The sequence below is a fragment of the Saccostrea cucullata genome, unplaced genomic scaffold (assembly GCF_032062105.1).
Source record: "Saccostrea cucullata isolate Sc308-1 unplaced genomic scaffold, CSIRO_AGI_Scuc_v1 ctg429, whole genome shotgun sequence".
NCBI lineage: Eukaryota > Metazoa > Mollusca > Bivalvia > Ostreida > Ostreidae > Saccostrea > Saccostrea cuccullata.
The window spans coordinates 179969-200691 of NW_026929220.1; the positions used below are offsets into that span (position 1 = coordinate 179969).

At 31.0% G+C, this 20723-nt stretch overlaps 2 protein-coding genes across 2 annotated transcripts; both read right to left on the reverse strand.

Annotated features, from left to right (window-relative positions):
• Positions 1-4383: 4383 nt before the first annotated feature.
• Positions 4384-14238, reverse strand: LOC134280149 (steroid 17-alpha-hydroxylase/17,20 lyase-like). Its single transcript, XM_062762577.1, has 10 exons — positions 14160-14238; positions 13815-13946; positions 8331-8408; positions 7581-7679; positions 6960-7066; positions 6683-6795; positions 5860-6062; positions 5376-5504; positions 5172-5276; positions 4384-5008 (listed from the first exon to the last, which is right to left on the reverse strand). The coding sequence occupies exons 2-10, from the start codon at positions 13942-13944 to the stop codon at positions 4521-4523; spliced, it is 1452 nt and encodes a 483-aa protein (XP_062618561.1). The 5' UTR covers positions 13945-13946; positions 14160-14238; the 3' UTR covers positions 4384-4520.
• A 415-nt stretch (positions 14239-14653) lies between these two features.
• On the reverse strand, positions 14654-19797 carry LOC134280143 (kielin/chordin-like protein). Its single transcript, XM_062762570.1, has 7 exons — positions 19690-19797; positions 18055-18180; positions 17190-17351; positions 16520-16681; positions 16240-16368; positions 15615-15737; positions 14654-14812 (listed from the first exon to the last, which is right to left on the reverse strand). The coding sequence occupies exons 1-7, from the start codon at positions 19742-19744 to the stop codon at positions 14664-14666; spliced, it is 906 nt and encodes a 301-aa protein (XP_062618554.1). The 5' UTR covers positions 19745-19797; the 3' UTR covers positions 14654-14663.
• Positions 19798-20723: the final 926 nt, after the last annotated feature.

A 20723-nucleotide genomic window follows, 5' to 3' on the forward strand; every position in this document is an offset into this window, starting at 1 on the left:
CTGACCTATTGATATACATATTTAAAATGAAATGACTTCCGAATGAATCTTACACGATTCTTGCACGAAAGTCACACGTTTCTCACACGATTCTTACACGAAAGTCGCACGTTTCTCACACGCTTCTCGCACGCTCGCTACACGGTTTGCACGAAACGCTTTGGAGCTTACACGAAAGCTGCACGGTTTACACGAAACGCTACACGGTTTGCACGAAACGCTGCACGGTATACACGAAACGCTACACGGTTTGCACGAAACGGAAAGCGCACGAAAGTAACACGCTTTTCTGGGGGTAGTCTGTTCTAATACTCTATAAAAATAGTAAAATTTGCTAATTTTTTGCATTTTGAGATGGCCCCTCTGGTAACATGACGGTAGAATTTTGTGTTTCTTACATATATTGTATAATATAGGATTACTCATCAAATATTATAGTTTGAACAAAATGTCTGTTGTAGTATTTGTATAATTTGCTTTAAAGTGCAAAAAAATGGCATTTTCCTATATAATCCTATAGTAAATTTACCTGTATTTTAAGATGGTCCCTCAAAAATACCTGAACGGTTAAGATTTTCCCCAAACTTTGCATGTACACTGAAGTTAATGTAAGTTACATATGGTCTAAAAATGAAAAGTTTCGCTATTGTAGTTTTCACACAATAAAACTATAGTCGGCCCCATTAAATGAAGGAAAAGTGCGTTAATGTCGTCCCATACAATAATAATTTCTCGTGTAATACTTTACATTCCATTGTACAGAAAACGTTCATGTAAGAAAATGAGTACACTATGTACATCATTTATGTCTTATTGTACTTCAATGAAGTCTTATTGAATATAAGAAATTATATTATATTCATATTATATAAGATTATACGAAATTATATTATATTCAGATTTATCAAAAAGCTCATTTTAACAGCAAAATAAAATTCTCAAAAATGCAGCTCATATTGCTTTAATTTAATTGATGGGATAAAGGATCCATAGAATAAAATTAACGTATCATTAAGTGTAAGGAAGCCCATTAGTGCCAATATGAATATATACAGAAAAAAATGTATAAAAGCAAAACTCAATAGATAAATGAAATGCGATACATAGATATACAACCTCGATAAATTCATGTTTAAATTATATATGCAGTGAAGCTTATTTTAACCTGTCAAAGGATGAAACGTGCAGATTACACTTTATGAACCGTGAAGCGTTATCAAATATCATGTTAGAATTTATGACAGTTAATTCTATTTTGATTTAGAACCAGCATATAATATTTCACTGCACAAATTAACTCTATGTGTGCAAACTGTACGAAAAAAGGAATCCAAATTTAACAATTACATTTAAACTTCGAAAGAAAAGAATTGATCATTTTCTTCTGAAAAGAAAACTTTTGACAAAATATCGGTACATGTAGTTTCCCTCTTAATGCTTTCGATATGGATTTTACTCATGGGGTTTTCGTTGAATATGCATGTAGTTCAAATAGCATTGTAGATTATCCAAATTTATTGTTAAAACTAAAAGAAATATGTAATTCGTTAATCATTCTGACGTCATAGCAAGCAAGATGATGTCTTTTTAAAACTGAAGGTTTGATTAAATTTGTATATAGAGATATATGTTATTCTAGATTATCAATAGATACATGTAAATGTTAACAGAGATCAAATAATTTTACTTTGTTAATATGTGTTGTATCTGTCACTTGCATAAAAATCTCCGACCGATGACGTAATATTTGTATATCAAGTAATTTGGGAATTCATTATGGTGTGTAAAGAGGGATTGTTTGAATATTAAAAATAATTTGACATTTTAATAAAAGTAATAGAATATTTTCTATAACAATAAAATCACAGACATTATTTCATTTCAAAAAAGGTTTTTTATTTATATGTTAAAGAGTGGAATTACGAATGTGAAAATTAATCAAATTTTAAAATATCTTTTTATTGCTAGTTTATAAACAAACCTACCGTACATGTATATACTCGCCTATAAGTCGGTTGCATTTTTTTTTGGCATGTTTCTTGAGGAATTTGTCATTGGCCCGCTTATAAGTCGGTACAACTTTTTGCTAGAATTAGTTTACAATATCCAATGTTTCAACCTGGTTTCAATCGCTAGTTTCTTTCAAAATGATGCCGATATTTATTCTTAATGCCTTTAAAAAAAAAGTAAGTAACGCACACTTAACATAAAAATAAAACCGATAAAAATTTCTATATACTTGACTGTGCTTAATGCATAATCTTAAAATACAAAAATGATGTAATATTAAAAGACTTTCATCAACGATAACTTATTAAAATGCTACCTTTTGTGGTCCAGAAAGACACTACTGTTTCTATGACTCGCCTATAAGTCGGACACAGAAGTTGGAGCCAGTTTCAACTCCCAAAAATCGACTTATAGGCAAATATATATGTTATCTGTTCATTTTATTAAAATCTATGTTTTCTTTGTAGAAGAAGCATGCTGCGAGATCCTATGTGACAAATTGGAATGGCGAACTTTTTGCATGCCTATTAGAAAAAGTGGAAAACACTATCGTGAATACAAGACGGAATCATAAAATCCTGTTGTGATCTTTTCCCCTAAATCGCCAGCTTTTTGACAATATATTTTAATCTTTCGATTGTCTGAGAAGATGAGATTTGGAGTGCTGAAAATGAATGATAAATGTCCATAATTATAGCACGCTTCGTAGTTTTCTTGACATAAAAAATTGTACAAACTTTGCAGTTATATAATTTGATTGAATCTCAACACCGTATGAGTCATGTTAAAAAAAATAAATCATCAAGGTCAGACGATACGTTCCCCAAATCTCTGTTTTGCATATCTTCATAATTTATGAAAAATATACAAAAATATACAAAGAAATGTGAAATTGAACAAAAAAAACATTGTACATTGATTTTTTGTGAGAAAAACATGTTAAAAAAGTAATGATTCTTCAATGACAAAATCTTGGAAAAAAATATATTTTTTGGAACGATCGTCATTGAAAAGGGAAACATCGGAAATATATTTTATTTTTGTATAAAAAATTTTGGATACATATCTACATACGCGTACTTGCATTATATTGGTTTAATATGAGAATCATAAAAATGACCTCATATGTAAAGCATATGATTCAAATACAATTTTAACAATTATATTAATTAAGTAGTCGTTAAATTAAAAAACAAAAACATTGCATTGAAGTCTATGCTGTAAAAAAAAAAGCGATTTTGTTCGGAATAAAAATAAGATTAAATTAAATTAAGAATAAGAATACCATCAAATACTTTTGGATAGATGCATTGAAACATTAGAAATGTAATGTATATAATACATATAAAATTCCGGGTCATAATCTATGACACATTCTATTCTGGAATGCTTATAAGACATGTAAAAAATGGGATTTTTTTCAAATATGTTGAGTATTAAACACCAACACCACATAGTCAGTAAAACATCCAGATATGAAACATGTGATAGACTGTGTCGGCTTTTTCTTAAACTTCACTTGGATATATCTTGGAAGAAACCACAGTAAATTTAAAATACGTCGTCCATATACACATCAAGTTGAAAGCTTCAGTAAGTGTTCATTTCTCTTATGTATGAGGTTTTGAATAATTTCTGCTTCACAGAAATATAAGAACAATACTGCTAAAAAGAGATTAATAATGATTAAATGATAATTAGGGCGTCATCAGTAGTGTATTTGTCAGCTCTTCCCCCTGTTTGGTACTAAGAATTCAATACATGTACCTCTTTTCTAACCAACTTCTTGAAATTTAAAATGCATTAACTGATCCTCAAAACGTGACCTTCTATCCGACTTCATTTTTCTTGTCATAATTTTATCAAATCATTCCGTTACAGATTTGCATACAGACATTTTTTGTTTTGTGACGTTTTATATTTCTGTATTAATCTTTCATGCCATTATTTAAAAAGAATATGATTCCGTTTAATTGGAAGAGTTGCTTAGAGTAATTTTTTTTAAATTTTCAAGCATTTTAAAAACCCCTTTCCAAATCAGTAGCAAGTAAAAAGCCATAATACTTGTATTCATGAAGATGTCAAATAATTTCAATACCAAATGACTTCTCCAGAGAGAAACTAATGGATTAAGATACTACATTGCATAGTAAGGGACTAAATTAAAGCCTAAAACTATCACTCTGTTGCAATAATTATAAACTTTAAAATACAAGACATAGTGGGGGGGGGCACTTGTTGTCCCTTACTTATGCATTCAAATAGCTTACCTCTATCATAAACTCTGCAAAAGAAAGAAAGGATAGGGCTTTCATATACATGTATTTAATTGTACACGATGCATATGGTCTCAAATACAAAAAAGGACTTACACTTACTAAAGATAGCTTCTTTAATAAAATTGAAAATATACTGTTCATCTAACATGAGCCTATGTCACTAACGGAAGTAAACACATACATATGTGATTATAAAGGTAAAGCAAAAATCGAACAGATAAATACTTTTCTTTATACAAAGCGATCTTTCAGAACAACTTTATACGACGTGGGAACTTCAGTTCCACTAATTCCGCTACACACCCCTGTAAAATCTGGATCCACCCCATTAGGTAATCTAAACTCAAATCTTTGCAGAAGATACGCGCACATCGTGACAATCTCCGTTTTTGCCATAGCTTCCCCTAGACATGACCTCACCCCTGCTGCAAACGGCAACCAACCCTCTTGTTTTCCCTCCAGTTTCCCATCTGCTGTCAGGAAGCGCTGTGGATCAAACTTCTCGGGGTTTTTCCAATACTTTGGGCTCAAGTGGATAGCATATATATTAATCATGACCGTGGTGTCTTTTGGAATGTCGTATCCACCAGCCTGGGTGTCACACAGAGTGGAGTGTGGTAAGCCAACGGCTGCTACATTTCCAAGCCTCAGAGTTTCGTACACGCAGGCTTCCGTGAATGGTAAGTTTGGTCGATCATAGATTGACGGGCGTCTAGATCCTGATTATAATGAGATTAAGTAAAAATGGAGAAAGGCTGTTGTAATCAGATAATTGTTAATTATTTGAAAAAAATTACCTATTCAAAATATATCTTGTTTACATAAAAATAACGGACAAAATTATAATCATGATAAACGAAAACCTTCACTTAAAACACAAACCTATGACAGCATCGATTTCTTGTCTACATTTTTCCTGTACTTCCGGGTGTCCTGACATAAAACAGATAAACCAGTCCATTGTCATTCTTGTTGTATCGACCCCAGCTGTAATTTTTTTTTTTTCAAATGAATATCTTATAGTGAATCAATAAAACAAATATTTCCATTTCCGACTAGTAATTAGAGGTCGACTCACTGACTTACCGTAGAAGATAGCTAAAACGGTTTGTAGAATACGAGTGTCGTTCATAACTTTCACAACCACTTCATCGCGGGAATCATCAGCCTCGTTTCGAGACAAAAGCAGTTGGTCTGTTATATCCCGGATGTTATCTGAAATAAATCCATTCAAATGCTGCAAAAGCTTGAAACTGTCTCAGATTTAAAGAGTTGACTTTACATGAATTTTGTTATTGAAAAAAAATATTAAAATGTTTTTAATCACAGAAATATACACATGTATAGTTAATTTTGAGTACCAGTGCATTATGAAAAGAGCATTTAAGTCGTAAAGAAATGTGCGACAAAATCTTTAGACCAATTTTTCGGTCAGAAGTCTGAAAAATATTCCCGAAAACGGACTTGAAATGTTAAACATTCACCATCCGCACATTCAGTACAATTATTATATATAAGCCAGAACATATATTTAATATAGTTTCAATAAAGTAATCAGATATGTACTCACTTTTATCAAATGAACTTTTGTGTTCCTCTAAATATCCGTAAAAGATGTGTAATAAATTGTTCACCAATTTTAGATAGAGGCAATAATTTTTAGATGGCCACAGTTTCTCAAAAATAGGATAGATATCTTCCAAAAATCCTCCTCCAAAGGTTTTATTAATCTCTTCTACTCTCCGAATAAAACTTTCTATTTCTTCGTCTGTTCTACAATAACACGTTTTATTTCATAAAACCTTGACTTTATCGATAGGGAAAACAATACTCAGTAATTCACAACAAGTGTACTTCTAAGTTATGGAAGAATGTTAGTTATGATAGAAATTGAAAATGTAACGTTTAAGTATCAATTGATCTAGAAAAGAGGAAACAAAATATATATATTAAATCTATAACATCGTCAGTTTTGACTATATATGGAAGCATGTCATTTACAGTAAAGGTATACAATAATTACATTATTAATTCTGAAATTTTATAAGAAACGATTTACTTCTTTGAAAACGGATAACTTAAATTAAATAAGGTTAATTCATTTTGGACATAGCATATTAGAAAAAATATAATTGTACAACTTTTCAGAGTAGAAAATCAGCAGTTCAAATATTTTTGTCTTAATATTTTTTCACTTTACGGACTGAATAAAGTGTATGCTGCATTTCTTTGATATTACAATGGGTGTAAAATAGCACATATTAACAAATTATTCATACATCTGACACGCTCAAACCGTATAGTAGATAATCAAATTTAAAATGATATGTTTTTCTACCCCAAGCTTAATAAATAAATTGCTTTTAAAGAGCTAAAGAAGGCTCGAAACCTACCTTTGTCCAAAGCATAGAGTAAAAAGAATATGGAATTGAATCTTGTTTAAGTATTCTTTCGCTGTTATGGGTTTATTTTCGGCGGACATTCTTTCAATAAACTGAATCATTTTCTTTTAATTATTTCATCCATAACTTTGCTCTTCAAAAAGTTCCTGGAAATGAATACTTCGTTAAAATATCGTAAAAATATTTTTAGATATACAATATGAAAAAAGTTTTCAGAAAAATTTTCGTTTTTGCATTCTATGGAAAAGTACACATATAACTAGTTTGAATATGAAGAAGGATGCCTTAATACGACACTGGCCACTTTACGGTTTATCTTCAAGGGTTCAGAGTATGGAGAAAATGAGATTCCACTGCCCTCTGAGAAGACCTCAACTGAACAAAAAATGACATATATGGAGATATAGAAATAGTCCATTATACAATGCTTATATTGCAGCAGAGCAAACAAGAACCTCTAAAGCATTAAAGGTTAGCTACAAGGATTAGGGATCAGGCAAAACATTGAGTGATTTCTAAGGGAGAAAATTATAACAAGTTGCAATACCAAAAGATTTTTTCCTACTTGATCTCTATTGCTTTTATATTTTTTACAATGAAATCTTTTGTAAGCATAAAAAGTTGTTTTCAATAGAATACATTTTCTATTTTTGATTGCGCCATTTCAGAAAGTCTGTTCAAACTACGTGCATTTTGAAAAAAAATCGACATATTTAATCGGCAATGTTAAAATATTCGAGTATGTAATTGATTAATAATTGCTGTTGAACATTTTTTTTTTTTTTTGATAGGGGAGTTTGCTTAAAGTTGAAAGGTTGATGTTGTATAAACCTGATACTAAGCAAATGTAGCACATTTTTGAAAAAAATATCAAAATTAAATATTTTACGTGATCGCAAGGATGGTCTTCCCGCGAAATCTGTCTTTCTTTTAACAAGCGCCTCCATAGCTGCCTCATAGTCATTGATGAATACAAACGTCTTCGGACCTGTGGATTTAAAAAAAAAAGCAATGTATTTCCATCATTCAAGAATTTTAATAATTACACTTATATTGCTCTACTTATATTGCTCTACTAGGCCATATTTCAAAAGAGACAAAGCCTTCTCCCGGCCGATTGCCTAAAAATATCCAAAACTTTTCTCAACAACCTGGAAACAAATATTCTTATGCATTTCAAAAACAGAAACAAAAATTACATAACGTTTTTAAAATATCGGGAAATTTTTTTTTTCCACCTAGCTCACAAACGGACTTTTTTTCAATCTGAGTCGAGAGATTGCAAGCAAACATATATTTTTAAGTTGGGCTTGAAGCTGAAATTATTTTGAATCCATTAAAACTTTAAGTTAAATTGACAAAAATTGAACAAGTTAAGTTTAAACTACTGCGTTTCGTAAACAACATTTGACATACTTTATTTTAAAATTTAATCAAAAAGATATATGTCTACATGATTCTTTTGTAATCCATTATCTTCCCTAATATTATCTAAACCGAAAGTGCTTAACTTGATTTGATTACTTGAAATAATTTCTAATTTCGGAATAGTGTCTGAATTGCAAAGGTTTTCTGATTTAAAAAATAAATAATTAAATGAAATAAAAGACCAAGTATTGATTGCTAAAATACTTCTCACCAAACTTCAAACGTAGCACTGGTCCGTACTGTTTGGATAACTTAACAACTTCTCTGTGATAGAGTGGATTTGTATACACTAAAATGAAAATATCGATTATTATATGAATATATTGTTATTTATTATATATTTGTTATAAGAAAACATACATTATTTGAACACAATTGAATACCCAGTATATTTATAATTATTGTATTTTATTTCTTTTTTAAACTTGATGGCAGTTTATAGTAGACATGATACGCTTCGATTTGTGTGAAAAAGAAATTCGTCCTAGAGACGATAGTCGAGAAGATTTTGTAAACTTATAGTTGTATAAAAATCGAACAAAAACGATACCCTTATAAACTTTATCAATTCCTCAAGAAGACGTTGGCTGCATAAAATATGAATTAAAATCAGACACATGAATCACCTATTTTCAAAAATGTATTTCACTTTAACAGTCTGTCTCCGAGAAAAGCATGCAAAATCTGAAAAATCGTCCAAGAGGGTGTATAGAGCTTTTCATTTTGTCATATATTTTTTTAAGATCTGGGTTGTGTCAGGATAATAAAATGAAATCTCAAAAGTTTGTCAGCTGCTTCTATTTTTCGTAACAACCCAGTTTCTATATTAAGCAATAATTGGCATTGTATAGTAGGTAAAAAAAGGAAAGTTTGGGGCCTGATAAAGTCATTGAAAAATTTATTTTCAAAACGGTATTTTATTATTTCATAAATACATATATGTCAAAAATTACAAATACCTAATTTCCATAATGATTACAACTATCTGCAATCTATACTGAAGCCACATGTTTGGCGAAATTGTGAACTTCAGAATTAATATAGATATTTAGCTCAGTGGCACAGCGTTGGGGATAAAATAATTTGATTACCGATAAATAATGTTTTTATAATAATTGATTTATGTTCTACCAAATGTATGAAAAAAAATCATCCTTGGCAATTTAGTGCACATACTCGTATATTTTATGCATTGTTGTAGTAATGACCGAAGCATGTTAGCATAGCTCTCAATTTGTACCACAACATTGATCAACCTAGAGGTACTGTGAGCAATGAGCTCACTAAATAATACCCCACGCCTCCCATGTGAATATAATGGCAGTATCCATGTTTTCCTCTGGAAAATCCAAAATATATGTCAGATCAAAAAGTAAAATAGGAGGTGCACAATGGCAATATGTAATAAAGATTCTGTGAAAGTTTCATCATATTTCCTTCAGTAGTTTGAGAGGAGTTGCGGATAAGAGATGGGTACCCCAAAGCGTAACAGACGGACGGACGGACGTACAGACGGACGGACAGACGGACGGAAATACCGATTACTATATACCCTCCCACTTTTCAAGCGGGGGGTATAATGATAATAATTTGGGTTTATTTCATGACCAATAAACATAGTTTAGTCTAAAGTTATATTTTGAAAGTCTATAAAATTTTAAAAGTAGATTAAACTCAAAATTACTCCGAAAATGATAAAAGATGATAAGATAATGAGAATGAGTAAGGGTATATAAGAGTTATCTCCAGTAGTGGAAGTCTGCATATAAAAAAGGGGGAAATGACATAATTCTAATGTGTCACGGTCGCCAAGAACAATGCGATTTCGGAGATGTTTTAAACAGTTAAACATTTCGTTTCGTGTATGTCAAGTATTTTATTTGCATGACTGTATCTAGGGTCCATCATGACTGTATCTAGGATCCATCATACTATCTGCGCTTCTTTAAAGCTCCGACCGAGCCCCTATGGTATCAGACTGTATGAAAAAAGTTATGGACCGACGGGAGGTTTTGTTGTGAAATGTGGATTTTTTTTCCTCATTTTTTTCTCATGACCATGTTGACGTGGTACATGTATATTTATACCCCCTGCTTGAAAAGTGGGGAGGGGGGTATACTGTAATCGGTATGTCCGTCCGTCTGTTACGCTCTAGGGTACCCATCTCTTATCCACAACTTCTCTTATACCACTGAGTGAAATTTAATGGAACTTTCAAAGAATCTTTATTACATATTGCCATTGTGCACCTCCTATTTACTTTTTGATCCGACACATATTTTGGGTTTCGCGGCCGCGGCAAAACAAGGACTTCGTCATCAGTTATAACCATATGGGAGGCGAGGGGTATCATTTAGAGAGCTCATTGCTCACAGTACCTCTAGTTAAAAGTAGAATCTATCAAAGCCATACAGTTAACTTCGGGGGTTAAACTGGCGAAGAAGAAGCTTCTGCTACCCCGAGGTTAACGAGAAACAGAGGCATCTGACAGTAGGCCAATCTCTGATGACTACTGAGTTGCATTTTTAAGAATTTATTTTGCCATTTAAATATATATATAATGTGTTATAATGATAGATTATATTTAATTTAAACCTTCATGCTCAATAAAACTAAAATGAAGTATTAAAATGTTTCAGAAGAAAAGAAGTGTTTCCGTACAAGCAAATTAGTATTATTTAAGAAATCAACATTGTTTAGGACAATGATAATGCTATATTGCTTCAATCATAGGTTATAAAAAAGTCCTTTCATCGCAAATATGAACAACAGAAGAGTATAAATATTCTTTTTCTCTGTTCTTGAAATAGTTTATTACAATTCTGCAATAATAAAAAAAATGGGACATCAAAGTTGCAATTCATATTACTTTCAATATCTGAAGTGACCTACAAATGTACGTACAATGTATATAGAATTTGTAATGGAAATTTAAATAATGCATGAAAATTTTATAACTAGGAACAGTAATATTTATTGTTTGATGTGTTGTTGAGAGTTGGCGTAAAATAATACTTTTTCTAATTAAAAATAATCAACATTCAACTGCACATATGCATTGATTTGCATATATGTGATTTATACTTTTTTGAATTACAGGATTGTGCAAGTAGTGAAATAGGGTGCTTCTCAAAATAAGTCTGAACTAAAGAGTATATAAAAGTGCCAGGTATTCAAAGAACGAAAAGGTATTTTTTTAATCCAAATATTATCACACATTTTTTTTCTAATTGAAATTCAAAATGAATACAAATTTTTGCAAAATGATATTTTAAAAAGGTAATGGGTCATGATAATATGAACTCATAAGAGACAGTTTATACGGAACATTTTATCATGCACAATGTGATACTTAATTAATTAGTATACTATATGTTGGAGAGGTTTCAACTGCTAATGCAAAATGTATAACTAACCTGGGTAAATTATAAATAATTTACAATTGATTAACTTTCACTTCTTGTAGCAACATTTGTCAACAAGCAGAAGATTTTTTTGGCCCTGTACATAAAAAGACAAGTGTCCTGATCCAGATTTAAATGGTAAGTATTGTTATCTGAAGAAAAAAATTATTTTAAAAGTCTGATATGAAAAAAAAACAATAATTAAAAGCTCCTAAGAGCTACATTTATTCAGTGACACAGTTTTGTCATAAAGCCAGTGATTTCGTACTTTGTTTTGTACATAAAGAGGTGATTTTTGCTATTCTCTTGTTCTCATTAATCAGCAGATCACATCTAAATGTAAATGTGAATGATTTTGCCCTTAAACTTAAAACTTCAGTTTTTACTTGTTTTCCAAATAAAATGAATTTTTGATGTGTAAGTAGATCAAAAATTGACAAATCATTATTGGAATATTAAAAAAAAACATGCTTTCAATCAATTAATCAGAAGTTGATAACTGCTTTAAAATAACAAAAATCGGATATGAAATTTTGTTAACATTTCATTTTTACATGTTGAAATTTTCAGTGAAATATATGGGGATAACGAACAGAATATTCCATCCTAGTTTTAGTTACAGGCCATAAAACTTTGAAAAACTTTAAAAATTTGATTAGCTCAATAAACATTTGTCTGATTTCATTTTATGCAAATACTTGATTTGGCTAAAAAAAAAAATCGGAAAAACTTTCTTCCGGACTATTTTGGATGATTTTCTCTGAGACATGCTGTTTAAGGATATAATACACGAACTGTTAAAGTACGTTTTTTATGCGATAAGTAAAATTAAATGTTATAAAAAAGGGACTTGTGCTTTATTCGATAGTAAATGATAAATAACTCAATAAATAAAATATTAAAAACAAATATAGTTTTTAAAGATTCACTGTATGGAAGTAAAATATATTGTGTATCTCTTAATTCATATTTTATAAAGGGAGGGAATATATCCTGATGTAGAATATTTTTAATGTTTAGTAAACCGTTAATTCTGAATAAATTCTCCCACCTCAATCCCCATAGTTCTATATTATACTAATTTGATTTAAAAATATGTGAGCCTCTATTTTTATTTAAAAAGAATATCAGTCGGGGTTATGAAATACCAAATATGTACCACAAGAGGCCGTTTAACATTTAACAATTTAAATTTCTAAAATGATTTTGAGTTATACAATGTTAATATATTAGTATAAATTTCTAAATTTCAAAAACTCATGCTCATTTTGGTATATTGAAATTTAACATTTTAGTTCAAACATCTAATTTTTCAAATATCCATAGTGGTTTTAACATTTTTGTTTTTCATATTTTTACCTTAAACGTTTAAAATTCAAATTTTCAAAAACGATTTTTGTATTTTAAACTTCTGAGATTTTAATATACTGTTCGTTCAGAAAGTTAACGCTTAACTATCCACATTCAGTAAAATATGTTGTCTTATGTTTACTTAAAATTAACCTCAAACTTCTAAATTTCAACTCTCAAACGTTTTAATGTTTTTACAAATTCGGTACTTTGATTCAAACACTCAAATTTTATATATTCTAAAAGACTTTTTATATTTTTGATTTTTAGTCTTCTAATTCAAATATCTTAAATATCAAATTGCATACCTGGTTTGATTTTTGAAACTATTTCAAAAACTTTTTTGGTCATACAAAAGAGATTTTAGATAGTTTGAATATTGAACTGATATTCCTTCAAATCGGGTTTGATAATTTGCTATTTTGAATAATTCAAAGTAGAATCGTGGTTATTTGAAATTTGAATGTTTGAATCAAAATACCAAATTTCAAAAAACTCAAAAGGTTTTGAAAGTTGAAATTTAGAAGTTTGAAGCAGTTAAAAAAATTAAAAGACAAAAAATTGTACTTGACTTTATTGTACTATACAGCATAAACATTCTGAACAAACGGTAGATTAAAAACTCAAAAGTTTAAAATACAAAAATTCTTAAAGAAATTTAAATTTTAAATATTTAAGGTAAAATTCAAAAAATAAAATTAAAAAAATTGAAAACCTGTGTGGAAATTTGAAAATTTAGATTTTTGAACTAAAATATTTAAGTTTCAATATCATTTCGAGCTTTTGAAATTTATAAATCTGAACGTCAATGTTAACATTCTCAAACTCTAAATCATTTTAAAAATTTGAATATTTAAGTGTTACACAGATCGACAAAAGAATCAAAGCAATTATTTTGAATAGAAAGATAAGTGCACGTACGGCGTTCCATAATGCCCTACCTGAGTAGTTGCCGACGATCGGAAAAGCAAAAGGTCCCGGTGGTAATCGGTATCTATTTTTCTTCAGAATATAATACACGAACAGAGCCACAAAGAATCCGACAAGAGCAGTTTGAATGTCCAGCCACATAGCTGAAAAGTTATCATAAAACGAAGTACATCTAGTACGGTTTTTTAATGTAAACAAACATACACTATAAAAAATCTATAAATAGATCGGCGAAACCAGGTTAAGGTTTAATTGAAAATAATCAGATGCATTTTTAAATACGTTTTGTATTAATGCCTGGCGTTTATTTAGAACCTTTAGCTTGTATCAGAGACGACTCGGAGTACTTTACTCACCAGTTTCAGCTGTTTAAATTGACGATTATCATTCTTGTTATACACACCTTTTAAGTCTTTGTTACCATGCAAATGTAATTTTTTTTTTTCGCAAGTTGCAGAAACTACGTGAATAACGAGCCCGACTCTCTAAAAACTTGATTCGTTTGTTTGTGTTAAATTCCATTCACAAAGTTTAAACGTTTAAAAAATGTCGATACCTCTGAATCTATATCAAAAACAAGAAGAGCAACAATAACTGCTGACACACCTATATATTCAGAAGCATCTTCTTCAGTTTCGGAGAAATAAATGAAAGCATCCTCAGTAACAGTAGATTCAAAGGAGAATGCCTCCTTCCCCGCTCTGCTTATCCACGAGATCCATGGACGTTTTATTATTGGAATCTTATCATTCGAAACGAGTAGTTGTTTAATTAATGATATATTTCCATGCAGAAAGAAAAGAAAAGAACAAAATCCACTCAAAAGACAACTATCACAACCCAGTTTTTCTACATTTTATTTATTGACTAGGTGCTGGTGTTGAGGGTGGGCAGTACATTTTAGTACAGGCGACCACGCCCCCTGCTGCGCAGAAGCACCGGTTACACCCGTCGTCAGCAGGGAAGCCTTCTCCGACATTGTACGTCTTCCCGTTATAATCACAGACCTCTGAAACAAAGCAAAGAACGTCAAAGAATGGCATGATTCGTGTTGGTGACGTTTAACGTTATGTTTGATGACGAGCTAGGGAAGAATTCAGATAACTCTTCTAGCAGGGATGAGATTAACAGCGTAGATAATACGGAAAGCTACGCTATTTAACGAAAAGTTAACTCAACAGCTATGTAGCCTACTGAGGAGAGGTAGCATAAATATTTGATGCAATGAAAAATAGGGAATAGATATCTAACACTTTGCAGCTACATGTAGCCGCTTCGATCTTAAATGCATCCTGTTTTTTTAGAATGGCTGGATCCCTCTTTTGTACTTGAAGTATGCGTACAAATACAGACTGCTTATGAGAGTATTTTGATTTATGTTTTATTAAGTTTGTCAATTACTCAAGTAACTGAAATTATTTTTATCATTACGTCTTTGAATAGGATATGATAATATTTTCTCACACTACATGTAAAAGATGTTTTATTGATATTTTTGAATTCTTGTATTTTTTATGTACAGAAGTACTAGTATATATATTAATCAAGACAGAATTTGACATCGATCACGATGACAATAAAACCACTTCTGTTACGCACATAAAGACAACTTAATCATGCAAGCGAGATACTTTATTCTCTGTATCTCCTTTTCAAGAAGATAAGAAAAAAACTCTGAATTAATTGATAGTCTTAGCAAATATGATAAGTAGATCGAACATGTATGAATTCAAAAATGAAGAATAAAACTGCTACTTATTCATCATACAAAGTCATTAAGATTGCTGTAATTGGAGGTAGTTTGTTATTACTTGATATGCACAATTTTGTTGTGCAGGAATAGCTCCCATCATCTGAACATTTGCAAATATTACATCCATCCACACTGTTAAAAGTAACCCCCTGCTCGTATTGGCGTCCATTGTAGGTGCAACCTAGGAAATTCATATTTAAAAATAAAAAAAGAATATAAATGTGATTTCGTCAGATCATTGCAAAGATTCAATCCAAACAGCGACAAAAGAAAGGGCTTGAGAACAAAATTCGAATGTATAAGCCAGAAAAGCATCTGACTGTCCGTTGAAAAAACTATTAAACTGAAATGAGTAAAAAATCTATTTTATAAAAATTTTCTTCTGAAACCAAAAGAATAAAATTTTGAACAGAATTTTAAGAGACTGGTTTACTTTCATTGTACAGACTGAGACAATCTTATTCATATTAATCCAAGTTTAATCATTTATAACAATATATTTTCTTACTTTATTTATAGGTACATCTATTATGGAGAGGGCTTATATTAGGCTATGCCTGCTGCCCAATCCATTTATGTTATTGCTAGATAATGAAATGTGTTCAAATCAAATCATAGGTACATCTACTAAAGATTTACTCTTTCTTATTTCTTTAAAATTCATTATATACAAATATACGAACCTCTGAGACAAGCCCTCTCTGTACACGCTGTTAGACCGGATTCTGTGCAGGTGCATGTATTACACCCATCCATCGAAGGGTAGGTACTTCCGGACTTGTGATCAGTTCCGTTGTAATGGCAGAGTAACACTTAAAGAAAAAAATCAAGTCATACAACTTTACTTCGTATTTTGCTACATATGAATATTATTGAATAATAAACATTCAAATCTTCTCTAATTAATAAATTAAGAATTTAGTGAATAATATTCCGAATTCATTAATTAATATACAGTCATACTTGGGCCACAGAACATTTCTGTGCAGAGGGCGCCACCATGCGCTGAACAATAGCACGTGTTACATCCATCTGTCGCCCGGAAGCTGTCGCCCGCCCAGTACGTCTTACCGTTATAATGGCAACCTCCGGTCTGAGGGACGGTAGCTGTGGTCGTCATCTCACCTACATTAAACCAAGATATCTTAAATTATTATATGATTAATAAAAAACCTGAAGACTTGTAAAACCAGTTTTGTTATGATTTGATAGCGGTAATACAGCAAAACCATTTATTTTTCGTATGACCAGAGTTTTGTTTTTTGAGAAAAGTAATTTTGATTTCCTATTGATATTTCATTTTGATTTGAACATATCTTATTATGTGAAAGATACATAAATGGATTAGGCAGCAAGCATGGCCTTTATAAACCCTTTCCATGAAATTGATATAATAATTTGATATCGTGGCTATGAGATGTTTTGTTGTACGTTTGAGCTCTTATTGCCACCTACATGTATGCCAAAATGTTCTCTTTAAGATTAACACAAATTCGTGGTTTTCTTTTAAACTTAGAAAACAACAAAAATACCCCTATCCCTTCGGAAAGTACGCCATTTTATAGCAAAAAATGTTATCAGTGTATCAAAGCAATGTTGCGACTTCTAGGTGTGTTTGAGTAAATGTCCTTACGTTTGCCTACAGGTTGGGGAGCAGCTGTTGTTGTTTCGGAGACAGCACATGCCATTTCTGTACAGGCAGCCCCGTGTAGTGTACACAGGCAGTGATTACACCCGTCAGATGCCAGGAACCGGTCCCCTTCTACATAACTCCTTCCGTGATAGAGGCACCTGTCTATGTAAGCATGCAAAATACATCAAATACAGGCTAACATAGTGGGATTTATGTTTCTTCATGCTGCACAATCTCAAAGCAGCTCTGTTTTTGCTGAGATGTAATCAAATAAAAAAAATTCGTGATACACCATTGTTGAGATGAAATATGTCATTTATCAAAATGACGAAATAAGAAAAAATATATACATCACATGATAGGGGATCAGATCAATAGGTAATCGCACAAATACATATTAATATACTGATCCCCTAAATTTACAGATAAACAATATTTGCAAAAAATATAAAAACAGTAGGTATACAGCAAAAAGATGGCACTACAAAAATAACTTATATTATCTTTGATAATTTGATGAAGAATACCATAATGTCTGATTAGTCAAATTTATATGCAAGAACTTTCAGGTAAAGGAATCAAGTCTGTATACATCTAGACGTTTTTGAGTAGAACTGGACCGCTCTTAGTCTAGTAAACACAGCAATTTATAGACAAAAAGTTTCCAATCTTTTTCAGAAACTACTGGACTAGATATGAAAGTTTCATAACATATAGAAGTCTTTCTTAAAGCTTGAGGTTAATATGAAACAACAATAACCGATCAATGCTTAACAATGGAATATACTGGTGGAATCTAAAGATGAAGAACGCTAAGGCCATGTTAATTGATTTGAACATTGTGTATTTAAAAGTTGCAACTCACGGGGAAATGTGCAGTCGCCTGTTGTACAATGCATCCCGGATTGGTAGCACGTGCACAGGTTACAGCCATCGTCTGCTACCCACGTGTCTCCGACTGAGTAAGATACCCCGTCCAGATGACATACAGCTACAAGAAATGTACAGTATGGGATGTTACTTACACTGTAAACGTAAAACCTACAGAGTGCGATACACAGTTCAAATGACATACAGCTACATGAAATGTACTACCGGTATATAGGATGAAACTTACGCTGTAAACGTTAAACCTACAGATAGTGATAAGCAGTTCAAATGACATACAGCTACAAGTAAAGTACAATGCAGGATGAAATTCTACATTCATCTAGCGAGTAAGACACAATATGCAGATGACCTACAACTAGAAATACATGTAATCTACAGTATAGGATGAAACTTACATTGAAAACGTTAAACCTACACAGAGTGACAAACAGTTCAAATGACATACAGCTACAAGTAATGTACAATACAGAATGAAATTTTAATTTTATCTAGCGACAGACCAACCAGATGACAAACAACTATAATAAATGTACAGTAAAAGATGAAACTTACACTGTAAACGCAAAACCTACAGAGTGCGACACACAGTTAAAGTGACATAGACCTGCACAAGTAATACACTGTACTGGATGAAACTACATTTAAAAAATATAGAGTAGGATCCACAGACCAAATGAAAAACATTTACAAGTTGTGCACATGATGAAATTGTACATTTTTCTCCAGAGAAAGACACACTAACACAACAAATAACAAGTAATGTAAAAATTCTTAATCAAATTACATGGTTTGCTTAAAAAGAAGTTAAATTCGAGGTTTAAGCTATATGTGACTCCTACTTTTACTGAAAGGTCATCTAAACTTTTTATTTTTTGAAATTCAAAATACACTCTTTAAGTCTTAGATAAATAATTCGGTTTTTGCAAGCACTCTTTCAACCAAGAGAGTCCACACTTTCGAAGCTGTATGATTACGTTAAATTTAACCCTCTGAAAACAATTGAAAAATCGATGTTTGGTTTGATTATCTCGTACTTATATATTGATGGTCCGAATTACAAGCCGATGAGTTCTAATAACCGGTTTTGAAGAAATTATCAATTAAAACTTAAAGTAATCAAAGTCACAGTAAGTAAAATTTTGAGATTAGTGCTTAAAAGTACCGACAAAGTTCCAATCTAGAGTCTGAACAATTGATGCGACGCTTTGTACTCGATAACGTTTTTTGAATTGTACTGTACCTCAGATCTTTCATCTAAATATTTTCTTCGCAAAAGTCTGCTACAACTGTATATCTTATTGATTCATTTAACCTTTGATCCACATCTTCTAAACATAGTTCTGATTAATACTTGATTATCTTTTAACACTTTAAGCTATAAATATTTGGCATTTTCCCAATTGTTTTTAAGCTTATATTTTGAAGATTTCTGAATGTTATACATAATTATAGTTCAGATATATATCTGACTTTTAAGAACAAAATCTTCCAAATTATAAAGGATAAAGCAAGCATTCAAAAGTTATTTTTATAAATTGTAATTTAGTTAAGTAAATGCTTAATAAAAATTATCTGAAACACATGGGTTTTTAACATAAAAAAGGCTTACCGTTAATTTCAAAAACCTGTACTAATATAAGACTAAGAACAATGTAGGCCGCCATATTTTTAGATGTTCCAGAATTCGTGATACACAATAGATAAGGGGGCTGACCTATCTAAATGATATAAAAATTTATCAGATCAATCGGTCCAACGTCCTCGAACAGTTCAAAAGACTTTGAGTAGTAATGACGTTCTAATGCCTAGTTTTAAAATAGTAATTATGAAACATAATTGAATCCTAAATAAGGTGTATTCTTTACTTCAGATTCAATTCCCTAGAGCGTGAGTTTTAAAATTCATCTAATTTAGCATTAAAATGTGCTCAAGGATATAAGTATCAATTAAATTAAGTTTTGCTTAAAATTCATTTATCTATATATTGTATTAGACAATTCAGAAAGCTATATCTTAATATCCATTAAAATCATCTACGCTTACCCTAACCCAGACATCATAGTTTAAGATAGTTAGCTTAAATTGAACATATTTTATTGATAAAGTTGAAAAGATAAAAACAAATTCTACAATCTATGAAGATTTCTTCATATACAGAATTTCATAAAATTGCCATAATAAAGTACAATTATATTCAATTACAAATCAATAAGTAGCATCAGAAAATGTAAATGTGATTCCAATGAACAATTCTAAATACAAAATTTAAGATTTTTTTTTCTCAAAATCTTTAAGAAATGAATGTAATAATTTTTTCTTTGATCGATGTATCAAAAAAAAATTTGACGGAAAACTTTTTCATCAATGCGCTACGCGCATTGATGAAGTTTTCCGTCCAATTTTCTCTAATAATGGCCTTATAATTAGAGTCAATCACTCTTTCATTTTTGACTGACATATTTATTAATTACTGCAGAGGGTTTTAATCCCCCCCCTCCCAAAGAAAAATCAAATTTTGGTAGCATTACAATTAAACTTTACATCCAAGATTTCAAATACTCAAGTGTCAATCATAAATTTATTTTCGTAAGCATTATTACTGCAAAAATATTCTCATTACATGTAGGAAATATAGTGCTGCAC

What these genes read in the sequence shown, in the direction of transcription:
- LOC134280149 (XM_062762577.1), bottom strand. Translation starts at nt 13,944, where the DNA reads ATGTGGCTGGACATTCAAACTGCTCTTGTCGGATTCTTTGTGGCTCTG. An exon ending in GATCGTCGGCAACTACTCAG is followed by an intron (nt 8,409 to 13,814) that starts GTAGGGCATTAT and finishes TTTTCATTTTAG; the next exon opens with TGTATACAAATCCACTCTAT. An exon ending in AAGACCATCCTTGCGATCAC is followed by an intron (nt 7,067 to 7,580) that starts GTAAAATATTTA and finishes TTTTTTGTTCAG; the next exon opens with TTGAGGTCTTCTCAGAGGGC.
- LOC134280143 (XM_062762570.1), bottom strand. Translation starts at nt 19,744, where the DNA reads ATGGCGGCCTACATTGTTCTTAGTCTTATATTAGTACAGGTTTTTGAA. An exon ending in AGGCGACTGCACATTTCCCC is followed by an intron (nt 17,352 to 18,054) that starts GTGAGTTGCAAC and finishes ATGCTTACATAG; the next exon opens with ACAGGTGCCTCTATCACGGA. An exon ending in AGAGAGGGCTTGTCTCAGAG is followed by an intron (nt 15,738 to 16,239) that starts GTTCGTATATTT and finishes TGAATTTCCTAG; the next exon opens with GTTGCACCTACAATGGACGC.